This window comes from Arvicola amphibius, chromosome 5 (assembly GCF_903992535.2).
Source record: "Arvicola amphibius chromosome 5, mArvAmp1.2, whole genome shotgun sequence".
In the NCBI taxonomy this organism is placed as follows: Eukaryota; Metazoa; Chordata; class Mammalia; order Rodentia; family Cricetidae; genus Arvicola; species Arvicola amphibius.
In genome coordinates this window covers 70,380,778-70,401,795 of record NC_052051.1, presented here as the reverse complement: position 1 = coordinate 70,401,795, position 21,018 = coordinate 70,380,778, and the positions used below count along the sequence as shown (strand labels likewise).

General features: G+C 37.9%; 1 protein-coding gene across 1 annotated transcript in view; it reads left to right on the top strand.

Annotated features, from left to right (window-relative positions):
- Positions 1 to 301: 301 nt before the first annotated feature.
- Positions 302 to 21,018, top strand: part of Ccdc73 (coiled-coil domain containing 73) — a 114,967-nt gene continuing 94,250 nt past the window's right edge. The window contains exons 1-2 of the mRNA XM_038331413.1: positions 302 to 433; positions 12,504 to 12,575. Of these exons, the coding sequence (XP_038187341.1) occupies positions 302 to 433; positions 12,504 to 12,575 (204 nt within the window). The remainder of the gene's footprint in view (positions 434 to 12,503; positions 12,576 to 21,018) is intronic.

Genomic DNA, 21,018 nt, shown 5'->3' with positions numbered 1-21,018 from the left:
CAAGCCTCTGGTTAAGGGTCAATATTAGGAACCCAGCCTTCACAAGTTTGGTGTGTAGGGTCAGAAAGTGTAGTCTTAGAGGGTGTGTAGGTACAAGAAAAACCCTCAAGCATGAGAAGTAGGATAAAGCCATTGCTGCCGAGTGTCTTTCTATAAATACTGGAGTATGAGGGATAGCAACATTATTATTTAGTGTTGAACTTGGAGGATTATGGGGTAATGTCTTTTTATGATAGCTGTGGGTTTTCTAGAAAAACATAACTAATCTTTTTGAATTGCAGGAAATGAAATAAATATTAACATGGAGGAGAGCACCAAATCCTCATCATCTGCCTTCACGCTTCAGAGTGCTTTAGAGACAATGGCTTCTATTCAGCTCCTGGATTTCAGAACAAGTTTACTCGAAGCCGTGGAAGAGCTGCGCATGAGAAGGGTGAGCCCCTCTTAAGGTTTTAAATAGAAAGCTTTGATTTTTCCAGTTTTTTTCTTTCAAGACTCCCAAACAACCTCCTATTTATAAAGAAAAAAATATATAGCTTTGTGGAGTTGGTTCTCTTCTTCCTCTTCTACTTGGGTTCTGGGGATCAAACTCAGCTCAGAAGGTATATGTGGCTAGTATTTGTAAAATGTACTGACTTTAGCAGGTATGTTGGCTAGTTTTTATGTTCCCTTGACACCACTGAGGCCGTCTGAGAATAAGGCGTCTTAATTGAGACTGGACTGTAGGTGGGTCTGTAGGGCATTGTTTTGATAGATTTGGGAGGGTCCATTTTACCCAGGGTGCAACCCCTGGGCAGATAGTTCTGGATAGTATGAGAATTTGAGCAAGCTAGAGAGAGCAAGCCAATAAGCAGCTGTCCTTCCTGGCCTCTGCCTTAGTTCCTGCTTCCAGGTTCCTGCCATCATGTCCTGTCTGGGTTTCCCTGGACTAAAGGCTAGAAAATTTGATAAACTCTTTCCTCAAGCTGCTTTTGGTCATGGTATTTGTGCTGGCTAATTTTATGTCAGATTGACACAAGCTAGAATCATCTGAAAAGACAGAACCTCAATTGAAAAAATGCTTTCATAAGATCCAGCTGTAGACAAGCCTATAGGACATTTTCTTAATTAGTGATCGACGTAGGAAGGCCCAGCCTATTGTGAGTGGTGCCATCCCTGGACTGGTGACCCTGGGTTCTATAAGAAAACAGACTGAGCAAGCCATGAATGAAAGCCAGAAAGCAACATACATTCACAGCCTCTGTGTCTGCTTCTGCCTCCACATATCTTCCATATTTAAGTTCCTTGTCTTCAATGATGAACTGTTATATGGAAATAAAAGTGCAATAAACCCTTTCCTACCCAAGTTGCTTTTGGTTGTGTGCTGTAGGAATTCCTACCCACTTAAGTTACCCACCCACTTGGACATGGCCTCTTATGCTGATTAAAAGCACGTGTCTGGCCTCTTTTCCTGCAGAGGATTGTGATCTGTGAGTCTACACCTAAAAAAAACAACCTTCTAATATACTCAGGTCTGAGTTAGTGTGGGATTTCTTTTAAGCGTCCTTCTTCAGTCGTGGTGTTTTATCACAGCAGTATTAACCCTAACTAAGACAGTGTTTTTATTATAGCAATAGAAACCCTAAGACAGCAAGATAGCTTTATAATGCAAACCTCAAAAGCAGTCTCTTCTGGGGTTGTGCTGATCTAAATCTGAAACCGTATTGTTAACTCTGTTGTAGGGTAGACTGCAGCTGCTTCTGGAAAGAAGAAATGAACAAAAGCCACTTGTAGTAATAATCTGGTTTTATTTGCTTGGCTTTGTTTTGGTTTGTTTTTTGTTTTCATCTAATGTTCATTATCGACCAGTCACTCTCTTAGGTACTTTGTTGTTAGTATTTCTTTTCTTTTTTTTAAGTTTAAAACTTACCAATTTGTAACAATGAACGGGCCAGGCCTGCTTGTTTGTTGGGGTTTCTGTCCCACCCGATACCCCACAGCCAGCAAGCCCCAAAGAAATAACACAGAGATCTTTTTAAGTTATAAAGCTGATTGGCCCATTAGCTCTAACCTCTCACTGGCAACTTTTACATCTTAATTAACCCATTTTTTAAATCTATGTTAGCCATGTGGCTCAGTATCTTTTTTCAGTGGTTGCAGATCACATCCTGCTGCTTTGGTGGTCTGGGCAGGAGTGGGAGGAATCAACTTCCTCCTTCCCAGAGTTCTCCTGTTCTCATTACATCATTTCCACGTCCTGTCTGGCTTTTCCGCCTATACTTTCTGCCTGGCCAATCAGCGTTTTATTTAAAACATGATTGACAGGTTACAGACAATTCTCCCGTACCACCAATTTTTTAAAGATTTATTTATTTTATATATATAAGTACTCTGTCTTCATGTATGCTTTTATGTCAGAAGAGGGCATCATATCCCCTTATAAATGGTCATGATCCACCATGTAGTTGCTGGGAATTGAACTCAGGGCCTTTGGAAGAGTAGCTGGTCTTAATTACCAAGTCACATCTCTAGCCCCCAATAAATATTTTGTTTGTTTGTTTGTTTGTTTTGCGTTTTGAGACAGGGTTTCTCTGTGTAACAGTCCTTGCTATCCTGGAACTCGCTTTGTAGACCAGGGTGGCCTCAAACCCACAGAGATGCGTCTGCCTCTGCCTCCTGAGTGCTGGAATTAAAGGTGTGTGCCACCACCACCTGGCTAGTATTTCTTTTAACATTTGTAAAATCTCATACTCTACACAAGTGAACCAACACTCCTGTTCTGAAAATAAGCTACAAGTGAGAAAAAAAAGCTGAAACATTATAAACTTTATTCTAAGTTTTAAATTATTCAAATTTATTATTATAAATTTCATGTTATTTAAGTTACCTATTAGTGTAACATCTTATATAAAGATTTATATAAAAGTTATCTGTTAGTGTAACAAAAATGTGTTTAAAGAAGAAATCTTGCAAAGTAATATATAAAGTAATCTTTATAAAGACATGTCTTGATAAATGTAAAATGTTAACTTTCCTAAGTGAAACAACTTTAAGACACTAATACTTCATGCTTTATGTTTCAAACATTATATTTTGTTTGCTATTTGCAGATTAAAATTCATAACTCTTTAACTGTCTTCTGAGAGGGACTGGGTTTGATCTCCAAAATCCATTAACAGCATGTGTGGTAGTTCAAGTAGTTAATCCCAGGGAGATAGAGTCAAGAGGTCAGAAATTCAAGGTCATCTTGGGCTACATAGTGAGTTTGAGGCTGGCATTGGCTACATAAGATCCTGTCTCAATCAAAGAAACCTTTGCTATATTTAAGGTTAGTAAAAGAACAGGGCATGTATTCAGTTAGTGAGTATGTGCATATCATTTGTATGTTTGCGTACGTGCACGTGTGTGTGTGTGTGTGTGTGTGTGTGTGTGTGTGTGTGTGTGTATGGGCCAGAGATCAAACTTAAGTTTTTTAAAAATATGTTTATTATTTTCTGAGATGGTTCACAGAAATTGCCTGCCTTCCAAGTGCTGAGATTAAAAATGTGAGCCATCATGCCCAGTTTTAATACATATTTTTGAGAATTCTTTGAGAATTTCATATATTTTAGTTAAAAATTTATTTACTGTCTTATTTTACTGTATGAATGTTTGCCTGCATCTATGTGTGTACATCTGTGCCTGCTTCCCACAGTGAAGAAGGAATCAGATCCCCTGGAACTGAAGAGACAGACAGCTGTGATCAATCATGTGGGTACTGGGAATTGAACCTATGTCCTTTGGAAGAGGAATCAGTGCTCTTAACTGCTGAGCCATTTCTCTAGCCCCTCTATATATGCTTGTATGTGTGGCCATCAACTGGAGTGTGTTCCATCTATGAGATGCCACACCATTAAGGAAAACTATCTCTCTCTCTCCTGGAAGCTATAGTTCATTATCTAGGGGTAGGATTTCATGACTACTACTCTTTATATGCTGAATTTTTGTCAAGCTTGAGCTTGCATAGGTCTTGTATATGCTTTCACAACCAATGTGAATTCTTTTGTGTAACTACCATTTTATATCTGGAAAACAGTTTTGCTGTTGTCAACTACTGCCTCTGGCTCTTACAGTCTTTCCTTTCCATTTTCTGTGTTATAGAGGTCCCATTTAGGTCTGAACACTTGGCAGTGTAGGCTGAAGTTTCTGTCCTGCAAGCTGCTCCTAAGTAACTACACAGAGGCTTAATATTATATGAGTGCTCAACCAATAGCTCAGGCTTATTACTAGCTAACTCTTACATTTTCAATTAACCCATATTTTTATCTACGCTTGCCATGTGACTTGGCACCTTTTCTCAATACAATGTGTCCATCTTGCTTCTCTCTGCGTCTGCTCCCTACTCTTCTGATTATACTTTTATTCTTCCCAGCATTCTTTGTTTGGCTCTTCCTCTAACCTTATCCTGTCCAGCTGTTGGCCAGTCAGGTTCTTTATTAAACCAGTCACAGCAAACATATATTCCCACAGTGTAAAAGAATATTTCACACTGTAGTCTCTTATTCTTTGCAGCTTATCTACGGAGGGTCTCATGTTAATTGCCATCTCATACAACTCATACAAAAAAGAAGTCTTTCTAATGACTTTTGAAAGATGCAGTAATTTATGGGTATAGCAATGTCATTAGGAGTAGGTTTAATACTATATTCCTTTTGCTAATTAATGGCAGTAGGTTGTCCCCTATGGTATATGACCTTTCATTTTTTTTTTGTTTTTGTTTTTCAAGACAGGGTTTCTCTGTAGCTTTGGAGCCTGTCCTGTAACTAGCTCTTGTAGACCAGGCTGGCCTCAAACTCACAGAGATCCACCTGCCTCTGCCTCCTGAGTGCTGGGATTAAAGGCATGAGCCACCACCACCTGGAGGCATATGATCTTTCTAGCCATATGTTTTTGGTCTCAATAATGGTACAGGTTCTATCTTGGGAAGTGGCCTAAAACCCTAAAAAGGGGTTGGATACTCCCATGACATTCATGCCACCATTGTACTGGTGGGCATATCTTGTCAGGTTGGTCATTATTTTAGCTCATAGGTTTCATAGCTGGGTAAAATTGATGCTTGATTTTCCCACTGGTAGTGTACTTAGCACTGTGAAAGATTGCCATGGTTTAGGCAAGGGATGAAGCTTTCAGGTCAATCACAGTTTGATTTCTTCGTGTTCTGTGACTCAGGTATGTGATATCTTCACCAATAGGGTCTTTTCATTAAGTTCTGGAGAGCTTGCAATAGTTGGAGGAATCTATGGGACTTCACTGGCCAACAACTACAATAGGAGTAACCCATTTCAGACGTCAGATTTTTATTAGCCTGTGATTTCTAGTGAGGCATTGTTGTCCTGCTATAGGGTAACTCTATAAACTCCTTTTATATATGCAGATGCATATATTTATATTTTAGAAAGTTTTTTTGCTTAAGTAGTTTTCATATGACTTTTTCAGAAGTCTTTAGTCTTAGTTACCCCTCCCTGTGTTCCCTATTCTACCTGCCCTTCTAACTCCCAACCTGTAGGCAGAGACTGCCTGTTCATTTCCGGGTCGCCCTGACCCAAAATAATCACACAGAAACTATTAATTAAAACACTTCTTGGCCTATTAGCTTATGCATATTTCTAGCTAGCTCTTACATCTTAAATTAATCCATCTCTATTAATCTGTATATCACCATGAGGTGCCTCACTGGCAAGGTTCCAGTGGGCTCCAGTGAGTGTCTTTATCCTTTAGTGACTACATGGTGTCTCTCTGACTCTGCCTTTTTCCTTCTCTATCTGCTTAGAATTCCCGCCTTACTCTGTTCTGCCCTTCCAAAGGCCAAAGCAGTTTTATTCATTAACCAATCAAAGCAACACACATACAGAAGGACTTCCCACACCACCAACCTGTTTAACCCTCTCTGCTCCATTATCCCACTTTCTCCTTCTATCTCATTGTGTTCTTTCTTCTTTTCCTTGAAAGATCTAATTTTCTGATCTCTGTGGGTATTTCATATGAAACACATGTATTCATTTATTTTTCTTGCCACAGGTGGTGCTACATAGGTTTATTTATTTTTAAATGTTATATCCAATATATTTAGGTAATACTCTTTCCCTTCTTCCAACTTTTATCAAATCCCCCTATTCTCTACTGACTCAACTTCATATTCTTTTTTTAAACAAACACAAAACCAATATGTTGGGATTTTGTCTTGTTTGAATTTGTGCATATTCTGTGCATTCATGTGTGTCAGCCCTGTTGTGTCTGGAAAACATTGTCTCTTTTCATTCATCACCTCCGGCTCACAGTTTTCCAGCTCCTCTTTCACATAGATCTCTGAGTTTTGAGTGGAGGAAAAAACATGCATACTTACAGATTTAAAGCTAACACCCACAAATAATTCATTTTTCAGTTTTAGTAGACTAGTCTCATCATGTAGCTCTGGCTGGCCTGGCACTTGTTGTATAGATCAGACTGCCTTGAACTTGAAGGGCTCCACTTCCCTGTGTCTCCTCAGTGCTGGGATTAAAGGTGTGCACCACTATGTTGGGCTAAATTGATAATGATACAATTTGAAAATAATTAAATGCTTTAAATTAATAAAGATGTACAATTTAACAATCTGAATCAACAAAATAGCTCATATTGAATCTATAGTATGTGCAATTTAGAATCTTGATTCCATTTCTTATTTATCTTGAGGCAGTCTCCTGTGCTTCAGACTTGCCTTAAATTGGTGAAGCCAAGGATAGCCTTGAATTCCTGATCATTCTGCCTCTGTCTCTGAAGTGCTAGATTTTAGATATGCACCAGTACATGCTGGGGATTGAACTCAGAGGGCTTCATTTATGCTAGGCAAGCTTTCCATTAACTCCTCCCAAGATTTGAGTCTGATAAATAACCTTGTCAGACAGACCCATGGGATTACTGATAAGAAGTAAAAGTGATCCATAATAGCACAGGGATCACAAATTGAGGATTTGGGTGGTTGGTATATGATGGGCATAGGGCAGGAATTATGCTGAACTTGAGAGTCTATATTATATTGTATTGAATAACGTAGAAATTCCTGTTTCAATGTAAAATCTATTGGATTCTAAAAATTAAAAGGAGTTTGAATGTTTTTTAAAAAGATACATTTCTGATCCAAATCAGTTGTATAAGGAGGATGAAGGACATTTACCATGAGGCCTTTAGAACATTAAAATGTACATTTACTTGATGTCCTCTTAAACCATTTCTGGGTCTTGTACTTTAAGAAAGTCCCAGTTTTGTAGGTACAATATGCCATGCCAGTTAAGAACTGTGTTACCACATAGTGTGCGTCATGATAAAATTATAAATAAAATTACTTGAAAAATCTGTTAAGTATCCAAATAGTAATAAGTCCTTGGGCTCTATGTAAACAATAAATATAATTCAGTGGAATTTTGGATAGTGTGAAGTAACAATGATTTGCTAAGGAAACAGAGAAAACTGACCACACAGTAGTATAATCTGTAGCAAATAATCTTACATCATCTTTCTGTGCTGCAAAATCAATGTCATTACTATTGATTGGATCATAACAGTCTGTAGAATACATATCTTTATATTCAATGGAATTGGATAAATGGGTATTAGGCACATGGCCAAAATAGCATTGTTACATACTTATACTTTCTTGGCATTTTGACTTCAAATTTTCCATTAAACTTATTTTTAATCTTTATTATTTAGCTTTTATGTTTTTCTTCACTCTATCAAGCAACTTTAAAAAGTTTTAATAAAAATTCCTGTGAGATTGTCAACGAAAGAAAATAAATTTAGCAAGAAAAATCCTATCTCCAAGTTCAATAAAGTATCCCAGAATATAGGATCCTAAAAGTGCTTATTTTTTATTAGATGCCTTAGGACTACAAGGATTTAAGTGTTTTTTTACAAAAACAATAAAAGAGGAGTAATTTGATGGTTTATTTACTCTTTATAACCTTTAGAAAGTGTCGTGCTTTTTTAAAGTGCTTGCTTCAGGCTGTAGTTTTACAAGATGGGCTGTGTTGGTCAGACTCTTTCAATTCCTGACCCTGAACAGATTTAGGGACCTAGCACATACAGTAGGCATGTGTTCAGGAAACCCAAACTGTAACTGGCTACTTTTACTCTCCTTTCAAATTTATAATCTGTCTTTCTAAAATTGCTCGATTTAGTTTCTCCATGTTGTTTGGTAAAATACTGTGCACTTTTCTGTATATTTTCTTAGTCTAATTAGCCAAAAGTTGCTCAAGATAAATACCTCTACTATTGATGAAATGTCCCAAACGTTAATTTTTAAAAAGTATTAAAGAGGCTGTTTTTATATTAACAGATTATTATTAGGAAAGTTTCTCATTAACACATTCCTATTATTTATTTTAAAATTATTTATTTTTGCTTTTATTTAGATGCATGTATGTGTCTCTTTGTGACTATGTGCATGTGCCTGTGAGAGGCATCAGATCCCCCTTGAGCTGGAGTTACAGGCAGTTGTGAGCTGTCTGATGGGGCTGCTGGGAATTGGAACTCATATCCTCTTAAACTTTGTGCCATCTTTCAGACCTCATATCAATTCTTAATTTTTATGTTTTTCATACAACTATTTCTAAGTTTTATTTGAAAATGTTCTACCAAAATCAGAATGTACTTACATGAAGGCAAAAGGTTTTAAAACATCCATGCACGAGTGTGTGTGTGTGTGTGTGTGTGTGCATGTGTGTGTGTGTTGTATTGATGGACTCAAATGTATCATGACATGTGTGTAGAAACCAGAGATCAACTTTGGTAGTCTGATCTTCCCTTCTATCATGTGGGTCATGGGGGTTAAACTCAAGTCACCACCCTTGTGCTGTAAGCACCTTTACCCCTGAGCCATCTTACTGGCCCTGGTAAAGGGTTTTCTAACTTGTGTGGGCTATAAAGAGTATGAAGAGTTTTTCAAGCAGTGTATCATAACAGTCCCTATGTCTTATCATATCCACAATCTCTCTCTCTTTTTAAGATTTATTATGTAACAGTGTACTGTTTTCATATATTCCTGCATACCAGAAGAGGACACCAGATCTCATTATAGATGGTTGTGAGCCACCATGTGGTTGCTGGGGATTGAACTCAGGACACCTGGAAGAGCTGCCAGTGCTCTTAACATCTGAGCCATCTCTCCAGCCCCATATCCTCAATCTCTTAAAAATATAATTCAGTATTCAAGAGACTTTGGAGACAGATAATTTGGGATCAAATACAAACTCTTGACAGAGTTAAGACTGTTGTAGTATCCATTACAACAGTGGATTGAGTGGGTGGTTGAGCCAGGAGTTACAGACTAACCTGGGCAGTATAGCAAGATCTTACTTCAAATATGAAACAAGAAAACAAATCAGCTGTCAACTTGACACAAACCTAGAGTCACCTGGGAAGAGGGAACCTCAACAAATTGCCCAGACAGATCAGATTGGCCAGTGAGCATGTCTGTGAGACATTTTCTTAATTGTAACTTATGTAAGAGAGTTTGCTCTACTGTGGGCAGTACCATTCTTGGCTCTGTGGGCCTGAAGGTAGTGAGGCAAACCAGTAAGCAGCAGTCCGTCATGGTCTCTGCTGCAGTTTCTGCATCAGCTCCTGCCCTGACTTTCCTTGATGATGGACTGTAACCTGTAAGGCAAATAAGCCCCTTCCTTCCTGTGCTTAGTGTTTTACAAGTTGACACAAATTAGAGTTGACTGGAAAGAGGGAAGAAGAAAGAGGAATTTTCCATATTCGATGGCCTGTAAGCATATCTGTGGGGCATTTTTTCTTTCCTCTCTTTCTTTCTTTCTTTCTTCCTTCCTTCCTTCCTTCCTTCCTTCCTTCCTTCCTTCCTTTCTTTCTTTCTTTCTTTCTTTCTTTCTTTCTTTCTTTCTTTCTTTCTTTCTTTCTGCTTTTCTCCTTTTCTTTTTTTAAATTAAGATTTAAAAATATAATCTTTCCCTATTTACATATCTATCCCTGTTTCCACTCCCTCCCCTCCTCTTACCCCACCCTACCCCCCACTCTTCAGAAAGGATAAGGTGTCCCATGAAGAGTCAACAAAGTCTGATACTTTGAGGCAAGACCAAGCCTTTCCCCCCTATATCTAGACTGAGAAAGGTATCCTTTCAAAGAAAATATGCTCCTAGATTGCCAGTTAAAGCACTAGGGATAAATCCTGGTCCCACTGCCCCACAGACTGCCCAAGCCTCACAACTGTCCCCACAGTCAGTGGGCCTAGTTTGGTCCTATGCAGGTTCCCCTGCATAGTCCAGAGTCAGTGAGCTCTCACTAGCCCAGATCAGCTGTTTGTGTGGGTATCATCATCATGGTCTTGACCCCTTTGCTCTTCTTTTGCACCTCCCTCTCTTGAAATGCAAACCAAAACAACTCTGAGATACCATCTTATCCAGTCAGAATGGCTAAGATTAAAAACACCAATAATAGCTCATGCTAGAGAGGATGCTGGTGGGAGTGCAGACTTGTACAGCCACTTTGGAAATCAGTGTGGAGGTTTCTCAGAAAATTGGGGATCAATCTACCTCAAGATCAAGCAATACCACTTTTGGTCATATACCCAAAGGATACATACTCATACCACAAGGACATTTGCTCAGCTGTGTTCATAGCAACATTATTTGTAATAGCCAGAACCTGGAAACAGCCTAGATGCCCCTCAACTAAAGAATGGATAAAGAAAATATGGTACATTTAAACAGTGGGGCATTTTCTTGATGATTTATTTTCGAGTAGCCAGTCTACTGTGGATGCTGTCACCCCTGGGAAGGTGGTTTGGGTTTAGAAAGCAAGCTAAGCAAGCCAAAAGCAGTGGTCCTTCACGGTCTTTGCTTTAGTTCCTGCCTCCAGGTTCCTGCCTTGAGTTGCTTCTTTGGCTTCCCTTGATACTGGAATATAAACTGTGAATTGAAGTAAATCCTCTCCTTTCCTAAGTTGCTTTGGTCATGGTGTTTGTCAAAGCATCAGAAAGCAAGCTAGGACACTGAGAAACTATCCTTTTGCTACCTCAATTTCTTCAGCTAAAATAGTAAGAATACCTGTCTCATAAATCTTTTCCTGGATCAATCAATATATACATAAAAGTGAGAACAGTATCATGATAAAATCTTACAATCTGCCTACTTAAAATAGTGTAACCACACTGATATAGTGAAAGCTGTATCTTCTACATTAAAAAAATCTTTTAAAAGATTTATTTTATATGTTTCAGTGTTTTCTCTTGTGCTCTTGAAGTTCAGAAGAGAATGGCTGATCCCCCGGAATTGGAATTAGTTGTAAGCTACCATGTAGGTGCTAGGAACCGAACCCAGGTCTCTCCTGAGAAATATGTGCTCTTAACTGCTGAGCTACCTCTCCAGTCCTCTTCTACTTTTTTTTTTTTTTTTTTTTTTTTTTTGGTTTTTTTCGAGACAGGGTTTCTCTGTGGCTTTGGAGCCTGTCCTGGAACTAGCTCTTGTAGACCAGGCTGGTCTCGAACTCACAGAGATCCGCCTGCCTCTGCCTCCCGAGTGCTGGGATTAAAGGCGTGCGCCACCACCGCCCGGCCCTCTTCTACATTTTGACACAACTTTTTTTTCAGAATAAATGTATGCATATTGTGTATAATGCACATATATGTATTTATTTATTTTTAGGTAAGTCTCCCAATGTTATTCAAACTGGTCTTGAACTTGAAATCTGTCTGTTTTCCTCTAGAGTAGGTGAGTTTACAGGCATGTACTACTATCTCTGGCCATTCAATTTTAATTATAGATCATATTATTACAAGATATTCTAATGTCACCTTCACTTTTTTGTAGCATATAATGTTGGTATTGGTTGGCATGCACTTTGTTCCTTCTTTCAAGTTTAGAAAAGCCATGGTTGTGACTTAGGGTTTGCTTCTTACTGGTGTGAGTCAGAGAAGACCTCATTGGTAGTTATTCATGAAGTACTCTTCTCTGCCAGTGACTTTATTTAGAGAGTACATGTAACCCCATTATGGCAATGAGATAATGGGGTGTGCATATTGGGAAGCTTCTGGGAAAGATTTCCTTTTTATTAAGACTGTGTTTTTTCTTTAAATAAAATTCTATTTATGACGATGATTATGATATGTGTGTGTGTATGCTCATGCTACAACATTTGTGTGCTGGTCAGAGAAAGCCTTTGTAGAGTAGGGTTTTTTCCTTCTACCTTTACATGGATTCTAGGGTTTGAACTAAGACCATCAAGTTCTAAGAGATGCACCTGTACCTGCTTCTGCCTCCCAAGTGCCGGGATTAAGGTGTATGCCACCATGCCTAACCTCTATCCAGATTTTAGATTACTTGATTGATATGGAACCACAGTCCTCTGCTGGATTTATAAATTTAATTTGAAGAATTCCAGGTTTCCCCCTGTGAATGTGAAGGTGTGTCATTTCTGTCTCACTAGAAAGAGCTGGAACTAAATCTGTGAAGTTTTCCTTTTCATAGCATTCTTTTTTCTTTTCAATTTAGGAAGCAGAGACTCAATATGAAAAGCAGATTGCTAGAATTATTATGGAGATACAGGAACTGAAATGGCAAAAGGTAAGTATTCCCTTCTCAGATTATCATCTTCAGCATCTATTTAAAATATATTCGGGGGCTGGAGAGATGGCTCAGTGATCAAGACCACCTGCTTCTCTTGTGCTCTTTTCCCAGTACCCAGACAGAGCTCATAATCATCCACAGCTCCAGTCCCAGGGCGTCTGATATCTTTTTCTGTTTTTTTTTCAGGTTCCAGACATGGACATAGTATATATACATACATGTAGGCAAAAACATTTATACACATAAAATAAATCTTATGCTCTAACATTTACTACATTTTAAAATTTCTCACATATATTTAGAGGTAGTGTAGCATTTGAAATATAGCCTCATGACAGTTCCCACCAAAATCAATGATATTTGTGGCTTCAGAATTTTTAAGCTTTCTAATATAACACCGAAGATAATTCTTCTGAAAACTTCTGTTTGCATCTAACAAATACTATAGGGAATGAGTGTTTCTGAAGGTGCTGAAAGCTCAGGACTAGGGCATGTTTTCACAGGGTGGTATATCATGTACCCAAATAGAAAACTTGTGAGCTATGATTTTATTTGTAATCTTATCTGCATTAAAACATCCATGGTAACAGTTCTTATACCTTTCCACCAAAATAAAATTAATACCTAAAGAGCAAAGATTAAGTTGATGTTGCCTCTTCTTAGGGCTAATATCTCAGATTAACAATTCAAATGACATAGTTTAAATCTGACTAGAAATTAGGGGACATTTGAAGGTAAGACTAGCCTACTTGGTGATACCATATATGGGAGTAACCAGGGCAGCATTACGGGACAGATCTACAGGAGAGAGAAAGCAGGTGAATACTAAGTGCAAATTGAACTATGAGTAGATTTTTAAATGTAAGTTGTGCTTGGCTTCTGAGTTTGTTTGAGACTAGTCTTGCTGTATCCAGTCTGATCTTGAACATCTGTGCTCAAGTGATCTTTTTACCTCACCTTTCTAAATAACTGGGATTACAGGTATTTTCAGATGCACCTGGCTATATCTTTTAGTTAGGAAGAATCAACAGTATTAAATTCAGAATAGGAGGATCTGGAAAGGTGGCTCAGCAGTTATGAGTACTGACTGCTCTTCTAGAGGACTCAGGTTCAATTCCCAGTAACCACATGTTAGCTGACAACTGTTTGTAACTCCAGTTACAAACAAGAGATCCAGTGCCCTCTTCTGGCCTCCACAGGTACTAGGCATGCAAGTGGTACACAGATAGATATACATGCAGACAAAAAAACTCAAGCACATTTAAAAAAAAGTAATTCAGAAAATTAAAAAAGTTAATGTAATTCTTTTTAAAAATAACAAGAGCATGTTTGAGAGCACTTAGGCTGATTCCAAGGCTTATATAAACATAGAGGAATAGCTGGAAAGTTTTAGAGAAAAAAAAGAGAATGATGTAGTGGTATTTTGATCCTTAGACATATTATAAGGCTATAAAATAATTAAAATAGGGCTAGTAAGGTGGCTCAGCAGGTAAAGGCACTTACTGCCAAGCCTGATGCTTGAGTTCAATCTTCCCACTCCCCAGCCTGTGACCTTCACACATGTGTGCATACACACACACACACACACACACACACATTTAAAAAGTTAAAAGTTTTGTTGTATATATGAATGTATATTCAGCACACATATCATAATACAACCCAGAAAAAGAGCCAAATGCAAATGGTAATTTAATTAATGATAGAATTAGCTTTCAAGTTAACAAGGAAGACTAGATTATATAATAAATAGTATTGAAGCTGGGTTTCAGTGGAAGAAAAAATAGATCCAGATTCCTATAGTACTTGTATAAATAAAGAAACTGTCCACACTGTTAGCAGTCTGAAAATGATTGTGCTGTGTTAATCAGAATGTCATCAAACAACCTATTAAAAATAGCCCTATTATAACTCACTGTAGTTTGAACATTTTGTCATCTCAAGGTTTCAAAAGAGGCATATCAGGATGAAAATATAGAGAGGGTTTCTGGCTTTAGGCTCAAATGCCTTTATGGAGAATTTTAAGTTGGAGGGTTGACTGGAATTGAAAAATTTGTGATGTAATGTTTTAAGATAGGCCAAGGTAACAGCATGAGGATCTTGAAGCTACTTTTGAGAATGAAGCATTTCTTTATAAACTAGGTATTTTTTTTTTTTTTTTTGGTTTTTCGAGACAGGGTTTCTCTGCAGCTTTAGAGCCTGTCCTGGAGCTAGCTCTTGTAGACCAGGTTGGTCTCAAACTCACAGAGATCGGCCTGCCTCTGCCTCCCGAGTGCTGGGATTAAAGGCGTGCGCCACCACCGCCCGGCTTAAACTAGGTATTTTACCCAAGTAGACAAGTACTTTAAAGTTTCTGCATTGGTCCAAAACAGAAACTACTAAGCACAGTTTTCTTCCACAAACAAAATAATGTTGATGCTGGTGTTCTCAGGCCTCTTAGTTCTGAATGTTCTTCTTTCAGTCCTCAGTCCTTCCTCCTTTTTTCATCCTGACCTGGGGGAGGAGACCATTTTTATTTAGAATGTAATAAATCTACACTGTTTTATCAAGTCATGGTAGCCTGTATGATCGATCCTGGCAATGACTGTTTATAATATATATTATATTATATATTTCCTGTCTTTTTTATTATTGCTCCATTAGATAGGACAGTAGTTATAAAACAGTCCCATATTTGAACATGCCAACATGGAAAAATGCAAGGAAAAATGATTGTTATCAATTATCCTAAATTAATAGCTAAGAGCACCAATTTAAACCAAGAGAACAGAAACTGTCTCTAAGTCACAACTTCAGTCCATTATTGGACTCATCTCACAGGTGGCCGAGAATTCGGAAAGCAATATTGAGGCTAAGAATTGGAGATATCGTTAAAGAAATAGTATGCGCAGCTACAGAGAAATAACATGCTATAAGGTTCTGTGGTGATCAAACAGTGAAACGTGATGAATAGAAATGTACAGACATATGTGCTCGGTATTCACTAGCTTTGATACTGTAATAGTTGAAATGATTAAATAAATATGAATATTCAGCAGTCCGTGACACACACAATAGGAACTTTCTGCTATAAAAGTGGCATTATTTATATATCTGAGAGTGAAAACAGATTTTAAGGTATATAGAAAATGTAAATAAAAAATTGAAGAAAAAAACAGAAATAGTATGCATTCACTCATTTAAGGTTCTGGACTGCCCACAAAGAGGAAATAAAATATTTAGGCATGTATAAGGAATTAAAACCCTCATAAAGCACTGCAGTTGGTGACTCTGATGACCTAGATTAGGAGACCACTTGCTTTTTATTTATAGAGCCATATGGTAAATATTTCAGGCTTTGTAGATCAGATAGTCTTCCATCACAGCTATCTAACAGCCATGGGAAGCCAGCCCTTAGATGAGTAACTATGTTATTCTTTTTGGGAGGTTTTCTTTGCAACTATTTAAAAATGTAAAAACAATTCTTTACTTACAGGCCCTGTAAGACAGGTAGTTGGTCAAATCTGTCCTGCAGATTATAGTTTCTTCTTTTTATTTTATTTTATTTTTTTTTTAGAAGGTATCACTTTATAGACCAGGCTAGCCTGGAACTCACAGATTCACCTTCTGCCTCTGCTCTCTGAGTGCTGGGATTAAAGGCGTGTGCCACTATCCCAGGCAGATTCTAGTTTCTTGACTCCTGATCTAGATCTAACTCTGTAGGCGCAGGAATAAAGGCCGTCTGTATTATGTATTTGCCTTACTGACACATTTCCTTTGATTGGGAGCTGTTTTGTTTTGTTTTCCTAAGACAGTCTGTTTCTACAGTTTTCTTATCATTTTCTAGTCTTAAATCTCTTGGTAGCATAGAACTATAGGTATTGGAGAATGAAACCTAATATCTGTTCATTAGGAGATCCAAAGATCTGTGCCCTGGAATTTAGATATTGTGCTGAAAGCCTAAGTAACTGATACAATTTTTTCAAACATGGTTTCCAAGTATTTCATTTCTTTGGAGTCATTTTCAGAAGACATCTTTGAGTTTTAAGTCATGTAGAAGAAATGTGCTAACATTCGGTATTGATATGATTTTGAAACCTAGTACTTTACTAGGTTTGACTGAAGTAAGGAAATACCTCATATCGGGGGGGAAAATAGCCAGTTTTTATAGGGTAATGTCTAAGAAGTTTGTGTGATGAAAGTCAACGACTATAGAGCATGTGGACCTCACAGTCTGAGAAGCTGGAGGCAGCGGGATAGCATAAGTAGCACTGACATGCTATTGGCTCTGTTTTCCCTTAAGACTGCAGATGATGGAGACAGTGAGTTTCTGAATTAGGGGCAAGGGTTTACAAGGATTTCTGAGTTCTCTGTCACTAGAGAGCCTGTTTAGAAACACAACATCAAGAAATTCCTTTTACTTTCACAACGGTACCTCCATGGCAAGACATTTTATTTTAGTCCAACCTGGGAAGAAGTAGACAATGATGAGAACACAGTCAGAACCCATCATAAGGTTAATTTTAGGAAGTCCATTTACAGGAGTTGAGGTTAGGATATACAAGAATGACAGTTTAACCAGGAGGGCTCTGCTGACACAGGAAGTATCAGCAGGGACAGCCTCAGCAATCTTAGTAAAACTTCTGTTGGTGCTATAATTGAGTTTGTTTCCAGTCAGTCCTTATTCTGATGGGTAATTTCATGTAAAGGTTTTTAATGTAGTGTGGGGCAGCGGGCTGTGTTCCTGCCGCCTGGCTCCCAGCCGCCTGGCTAGCTTATGCCCCAAAATAACAATACACAAATTGTATTCTTTTAAACACTGTCTGGCCCATTAGTTTCAGCCTCTTATTAGCTAATTCTCACATCTTGCCTTAACCCATATTTAGTAATGTGTGTAGCACCACGATGTGGTATCTTACTGGGAAAGATTCAGCATGTCTGACCTGGTGGCTGGCTCCATGGCGTCTGTCTCAGAGAGGAGAGGCATGGCATCTGCCTGAGGCATCTGCCTCACTGCCTTCTTCCCAGCATTCTGTTCTGTCTACTCCACCTATCTAAATCCTGCCCTATCAAAAAGCCAAGGCAGTTTCTTTATTAACCAATGAGAGTCCTCCGTCATTTCCCCTTTTTCTGTTTAAACAAAAAAGAAAGGCATTAACTTTAACATAGTAAAATTTCATATAACAAAACAGTTATCAAGCAAGAATTACAGTTACAATATTTAGATCTATTTTATCTTTTACCATAATAACAAAGGAAAACTATAACTATAACTAACCATTCTTCAACTCCATCAAAGACTCCAGAAGGATATAATATTACCTAAGTAAATGAGAAGTAAGCAACTTACAAAACTCTAGAAATCACAGAGACATCTCGCTGCCTGGACAGTCATCCAAAGTTCCTCTGTACCTTTGGGGCATCCATCTTTGGCCTACAGGCCCATAGTTTCCAGCAGACATTTCCATGAAGCAGGAAATTTCAAAGGCAGTTCAGTCACTTTCTGCTGTGTCCTACAGAATGTCTCACAGACTCTTTAATGAATCAGGAACCCCAAAAGACCATCTCACCTTTAGGCAAGTTCAGCAGTCCTCTCTCTGAGGGTTCTCTGTGTCCAGTTTATGCAATAGTCTAGGCAAGAGCAGTTTCTTGCCCAAATGGCTATCAAACTCCATAAGGAGCCTCTTTGATGCCCATCTTCCTCTTGAAGTAGATTGGTGCTGCCAGGAGCAGACATGTCTCATTGTCATTAAAAGCCCTAAATTATTAAAACATTTAAATGCCATATTCTGTAGTCTTTGAAAGATATTAGGAATGCCTATCTAACTGAAATATATCTCTATATATCTAGAAAATCTAACATGACTACAAGCTTGACTATTATCGATTATTATTCATTAACAACCTATATACATTACAGTTTAAATGAACTACACAATCACAATGCCTAAATCAGTATCAGAAATACATATACATATAACAAGATTGACCTTAAATTTATATCAATAGAGTAAAATTTATAGCAATGTAAATTATTCATATCTATATCATTTCCCCCTTTAAATGTAAAAGAACATTTATAAACAATATTTGGGAATATGGACGTAGTTATCTCTCCAAACTGCTTCCTGATGAATGGGGGCGCTGCTAATCAGATCTGTCATGGTGTAACCTGTGTGTTAGGTTCCTCTCAGTTGGCAGTTGAGCAAAGTAATTTTTTGAGGGTGTTCACAGCAACTTTTCAGAAGGGCGTGGTCTATCATACTATATTGGGATAGAAACAATCCACAGGGTCTCATCCTCTGTGAAAACAAAAGAAGAATCTCTTTTCCAAAGTATCATATCCTTAGATCCAAATTCTGAAGTCAAGGTATTTTCAAAATATCTATGTTTGATTAGTTTAGCAGCATTTATAAACAAATATCTTTTAGCAGTTGTTGTTCCTTTCTCAGCATTCAAACAATTTAAAGAGAGCATAATAGCATACAGTATCAGATTCTCTGTGTATTTTCCATCTTTATGTGGCTTTATTTTAATCTCTATTTAGTTTATTTTTACTTTTATTTTTTGAGACAGGTTGTCTGTATATCTTTGTCCTGGAATAACTCTGTAGACCAGGCTGTCCTTGAACTCACAAGAGATCCTTCTGTCTCTGCCTCCCAGGCATTGGGATTAAAGGCGTGTGCTACCACACCTTGAAGTCACAGAGGTCAATCTACCTCTACCTCAAAAGTGTTGGGATTAAAGGTGTGTACTACCACACCCAACTACTTTCTTCCTTTTTTACCCTAAGAACTTTAACTTTTAGCCTGCATATATTTTTAACACATTGTAAATCATTTAGAGGTTTTCTTCGACTTTGAATCTTTCTTTTACTGTATATCTCTGTTTTTGTGGCTATGTGAGTCTTTAATTTACCAAACTATATCGGTAGGAGTAAAGCTGTGACTTTGGCGACTGGATCCAGCCCATTTCTTAGCTTTCCAGCCTCATGGCAGAGGTACCAGCTCTAGCCATTTTTATTGCCACAACTCTATGGCATTTCAAGGTCCCTGCTAGCAAGCAAGCTGCAGCAGTGTTAAACAACACTCAAAAGCTCCATAGTCAGGACCGCTTGAAAGAGTCAGAGTTTGCCCTGGCAGGACGGCCCAGAAAGACAGCATTTTAAAATGGTACACTTTTTTTCCTGGTACGGCTGAAAACTGAAAAGCATGCAGTCAGCTTTTCATCAACACCACTTAAGTGTTTGGTGGCAGGACCTCTTAAAGAGCTGCAGAGTTTTGCAGCTAAAGCCGAGTCAGGAAGCCTCTCTTAGCTTATCTCTAGCAAGCAGAGCAGACCTGAGAAACTGGTGCCACCAAGAAAACATGCTTTACTCTATTCTTTCCCAAGCTTTTTAAGGCTTTCTGTGGATTCAGTTATCCACGTCTGGGCGCCATTCTGTAGTGATGAGCTGTGGGCAGGCCTGCTTTTCGTTGATGGGATAATAGATTTGTAATTGTGAGTTATTGTTTTTAAACAAATATATTGGTATCGATTCTTGTATATTGATACAAAGTTAAATTATATTGACTATTGTATGCATGCATGCTTCTACCTCTGTTTAAAACATTTTTTATGTATTGATATATATATATATATATATATATAGTATTGATATATGTATTACCATATTGCAGTGTACATTTCTACCTCTGAGTAAGATATATATTGTTTATGTATTGCTATATATTTACCATATTACAATGTATATTTGTACATTGTTTATATTTGGAGGTTATATTGTCCTCATTTATTGCACAGTTGTTTGTTGTCTTAGTCTTTAAGTTAGATAGGTATTGAGAATTATATAGATCAATAGTCATCTATGTTTGACATTTATAATTAGACTAATCAAGTTCATTAGATACATAGAGATTATACTCAGTATAGATAAATAATCTTCAACCTCTTCAAAGAGCTGTAGAAAATGGCCTTTAATTTAACTCAGAGTTCCATGTTAGTAAGACACAATTGCTCCTGGCAACACTGATCTATTCCTGAGAGCGTGTTGAGCACCAAAGACACTCCATGTGGAGCCTTTCTTCTTGGCAGAACTGGCCTTTGGGCAAAGAAATGCCCATACCTCAACCACTGACAGATACAGAGTATCTATAGATGGATAAAACAGGACTGTCATATCCTGCCAAGACAGGGTAAGATAGTTCTGAAAAGTTTCTTGCCTTTAAAAATGGTATGTCAGTTACGTTAGGCCTTAGCCAAAGTTGGTTGCTTCAATGCTATAAACGTGACTTTGGGTGATTGTCCAGGTAGCTAGTTGTCTCTGTGATTTGTTGCATGTTTTGGAAGTTGTTTGAATGCACTTCCTAATTACTCAGGTAACATTATTTTCCTTCTCAGATCTTCGATGGGGTTGAAGACTATATAAATGTAGTTACTTTCATGACTTGGCCAAATTATT